The following is a 3403-nucleotide window of genomic DNA, read 5'->3' as shown; positions in this document are numbered from 1 at the left end:
CCACGCGCAGTAGCACTTGTGTCGTTAAGATTATTTTCAGTGGGTCAAAGTTATGTATGTATGCTAAAGTAAAGATGGGCTTCACATCACAAAATATGTACTGCTTTTCTAAGTTATGCATGTTAAAGTAAAAAAATGTGTTTTTTTACAATAATACATATCCAGCACTAATTGGACAATTCTTTCATGTTATTGCGTAAAAAAAATAGAAAATAAAATATACCTTAAGTTGGAATCGAACCCTGTACCTTGTAGTGCCAAACCTAACGTCTAAACCTTGAGTTCACGATTGTTTTCATATGCAACACACCTTATTTATTGCTTCAAATTCGACTGACCCACTCACTTCGGCTACCGCTAGCATCTTGCTGTTTGAAAATAGCTACCGCCAAGGCCCATGGTGAAGGGTATTTTCCACGTTGAATGACCGTGATGGCGCCGGTAAGTTTCACCGCCATTGACCTCGGCGGTAGGTTGTGTATCCCTATCGCCAAGGATGATGACGGTAAGAAAAAGGTCATATCGTGAAATTTTTGAAACGATGGTTAGATCGTGCTAAGTCAGAAAGAAGATCAAAACAACTATTTCGGCCATTCAAATTAGAGTGACGGACCCACTAATTTTTTTTATTCACACCGACGCTGTGCTTTCTCGTAGCGAGGGAGGCGAAACGGTAACACTCCAGAACCCAAAAGGAAAAAAAACTAATCCAGAACCCAAAAGGCGCACGGGGCGATGGGACCCGGCATCTGTCCCGATTCCCCGCGTGCGAATCACGCACACGCGGCCCACGAGGCGACAGACGGACGGACGGCCCGCCAATCGGACGCGCGGAGCCACGCGGCCCACACGCGCAGGCTTGGAGGAAGGGGAAGGGATCGCGGACGCGAGGGCCCGTTATCAAATCCGGCTCTGAGCAGCCGCCCTATAAGATCCGCCGAGTCCGCCTGCGCCCGGCGACACACCCCGAGAAAACCTCAGCCGCGATCGCCGGACCTTCCTCGTTCGTTCCCGCCGACGCTGCTGCAGATCAGTCCCACGCCGCGCGAGGGGCCGAGGAGATGTCGACGCCGGGCGGGGAGGAGGACAAGAAGCCGGCGAGCGCGGGCGGCGAAGGCGGCGGCGCCCACATCAACCTCAAGGTCAAGGGCCAGGTCTGTTCCCCCGTTCCTCCCTTCTCTGCCTGCATCCCCTGTGCTCTTATTCAGATTGCCCTAGTCGCGATGGCCGTTTGTCCCTGGGTGTCAAAGGTGTGGCCTGTGATATAGATGGCTTAATCTTGTCGATTTGAGTGGGATCGGCATGTTGTGTGCCCGCGGTTGTCCTAGAAATTCGTTTGTGGTGTCGTGGGTGCACTGTGTACATGTAGTGGATTGACAAGCCTGCGAGATGTTTAGATTGAACTGTGAAGAAGGAGCAATCTGCACTAGCACTAGTTGTTTGATGCTGAATTTCTGTTGCAAGTATACAATGGGGCAACAGTAGCAAGATGAAACAATAGAACCCAACACCTGGATCGCTTCAGAATATTTGCACTAAGATGTGTCTTCTGTGCCGGCATTTTGTCTGTCAAATTTCAGTTAACGTTGTCCTATTTGTTCTTTTGTCAGGTAGTCACCGTTTTGTGCAACCATTGTATGCTGTTGTCAGTGAGCTCCTTGTACATGCTAAATTGTTCATGCAACTTTGTTATGCAAGGACAGTGATGTTTATATGTTCTTTTTCTGGTTTCATATGGACACTTGTGGTGCTAGTGAACTTTTATCCAATGAAGGTGATTGGATCCAGTTTCTGGTGGCAGAAACTCTCAACAAAGAATTTAGTATGTTATTGATCACTGTTGGTAATCTACAGTTGTGAAATGACTGCCAGAAGGACCACTTATTGGCACCAAAATAGTTAGGCAAACGTTTTCATTTGAATCATCTTTATTCTGTTTGTACAATGTCAATAGACAGATGCTGTTAGTGACCAGTTGGTGAAGCTTTACTTTGAAAATTTGTCTTGACAGTAGGATTGCTAATTTAAGAACAGTGAGGCTTCTGAACATCTTTTATCAAATGAAGCTGATTGAATCCAAATTGTCAACAGTGAGAATTTAATATGGTATTGGTCGCTGTTGGTATGTGTAGTTGTGAAGTGGCTAGCAGAAGGGGACACTTTCAGACAAAATAATTAGGAAAAAGCTTTGTTTTAAGCATCTGTATTCTGCTACTCCCTCCGTTCCAAATTACTTGTCGTGGTTTTAGTTCAAATTTGAACTAAAACCACGACAAGTAATTTGGAACGGAGGGAGTACCAGTTTAGTATAATATCCAAGGCACAACATTACCTAGACATATTTTAGGAACTAACAGTTGGCAAAGCCATCAAAACCAAATAATGCGGTGGTTTGATTTGAAGAATTGTCTTAACAATATGCTTGTAAGTTTATTTGTTTATTTTGGGGTAGTTGTTTAGTGACCAAAGCATCAGATAATTTTCTTTGTGAAATATAAAAGCATCAGATTACATTTTCATACCTGGTTTCCTGTTAAACTTTTTTTATGATTGTTATACTGCTCTCTATGAACATGTTGTCATAACATCTTTCAAAAGTAGAAAAGGTAGTGCTCTAATTGCTAGATATTGGTTAGAAGCACCTCATGGTAAAAACAGACTACATTTAGTGACCAAACTGGAAGGATGCACTAATTTATGCAAGTATGACTTAAGGTTGCGGGATTTTTCCTGTAGATGGTTATTGATTTCAGTAGTTGCAACAGGATGATGTCGTGTTTTACTTCTCATTGTATATTTAATAATTTTCTTACTCTGTTTCATTGGCGTCTCACCTTTCTGACCCCTGTGTGTTTAGGATGGCAATGAGGTGTTCTTTCGCATCAAGAGATCTACCCAGCTGAAGAAGCTGATGAATGCCTACTGCGACCGCCAGTCTGTGGATATGAAAGCTATTGCATTCCTGTTTGACGGTCGCAGGCTCCGTGCCGAGCAGACCCCTGATGAGGTATGTGGGGTCACATTCTCACAATTCCTCAACCAATAACCCCCTTCAGATTTCTGAATCTTCTTTTGTCGCTGTGGTTTCAGCTTGAGATGGAAGATGGCGACGAGATCGATGCCATGCTCCACCAGACCGGAGGCCGCCTCCCTCCCCGCGCCTAGGAGAAGCCTTCGAGAGTCCTGCTTGTTGTCGGTCTACAAGACTCTGATCCATCATTGGACAGCACATGAACGAATGAAAGTCTAAAAAGAACTTGTGAGGCTCTGGCCCCATGCCATAGCTGAAGGACATTAGGGGAGGTTTTGTTTAGTGCCGTTTGGGTACTTTGGCCTGTCATGACTCGTTTATCCATCCCTTAATATATCCACCTATCCAGTACTGTCTTTTTAGTACTCCCAA

The 3403-nt window shown here is 44.7% G+C and overlaps 1 protein-coding gene across 1 annotated transcript; it reads left to right on the top strand.

The window, feature by feature from the left end:
• Positions 1–894: 894 nt before the first annotated feature.
• Positions 895–3403, top strand: LOC125545734 (small ubiquitin-related modifier 1-like). Its single transcript, XM_048709763.1, has 3 exons — positions 895–1154; positions 2858–3007; positions 3091–3403. Exons 1-3 carry the CDS (start codon positions 1062–1064, stop codon positions 3163–3165), a joined length of 318 nt encoding a protein of 105 aa, XP_048565720.1. The 5' UTR covers positions 895–1061; the 3' UTR covers positions 3166–3403.

The sequence above is a fragment of the Triticum urartu genome, chromosome 3 (assembly GCF_003073215.2).
Source record: "Triticum urartu cultivar G1812 chromosome 3, Tu2.1, whole genome shotgun sequence".
Classification (NCBI taxonomy): Eukaryota; Viridiplantae; Streptophyta; class Magnoliopsida; order Poales; family Poaceae; genus Triticum; species Triticum urartu.
This window is presented reverse-complemented; position numbering and strand designations above follow the sequence as displayed.

Coding starts and splice junctions, on each gene's coding strand:
- LOC125545734 (XM_048709763.1), top strand. CDS start 1,062: ATGTCGACGCCGGGCGGGGAGGAGGACAAGAAGCCGGCGAGCGCGGGC. Junction 1,155..2,857: donor ACCTCAAGGTCAAGGGCCAG/GTCTGTTCCCCC, acceptor CTGTGTGTTTAG/GATGGCAATGAGGTGTTCTT. Junction 3,008..3,090: donor CCGAGCAGACCCCTGATGAG/GTATGTGGGGTC, acceptor CTGTGGTTTCAG/CTTGAGATGGAAGATGGCGA.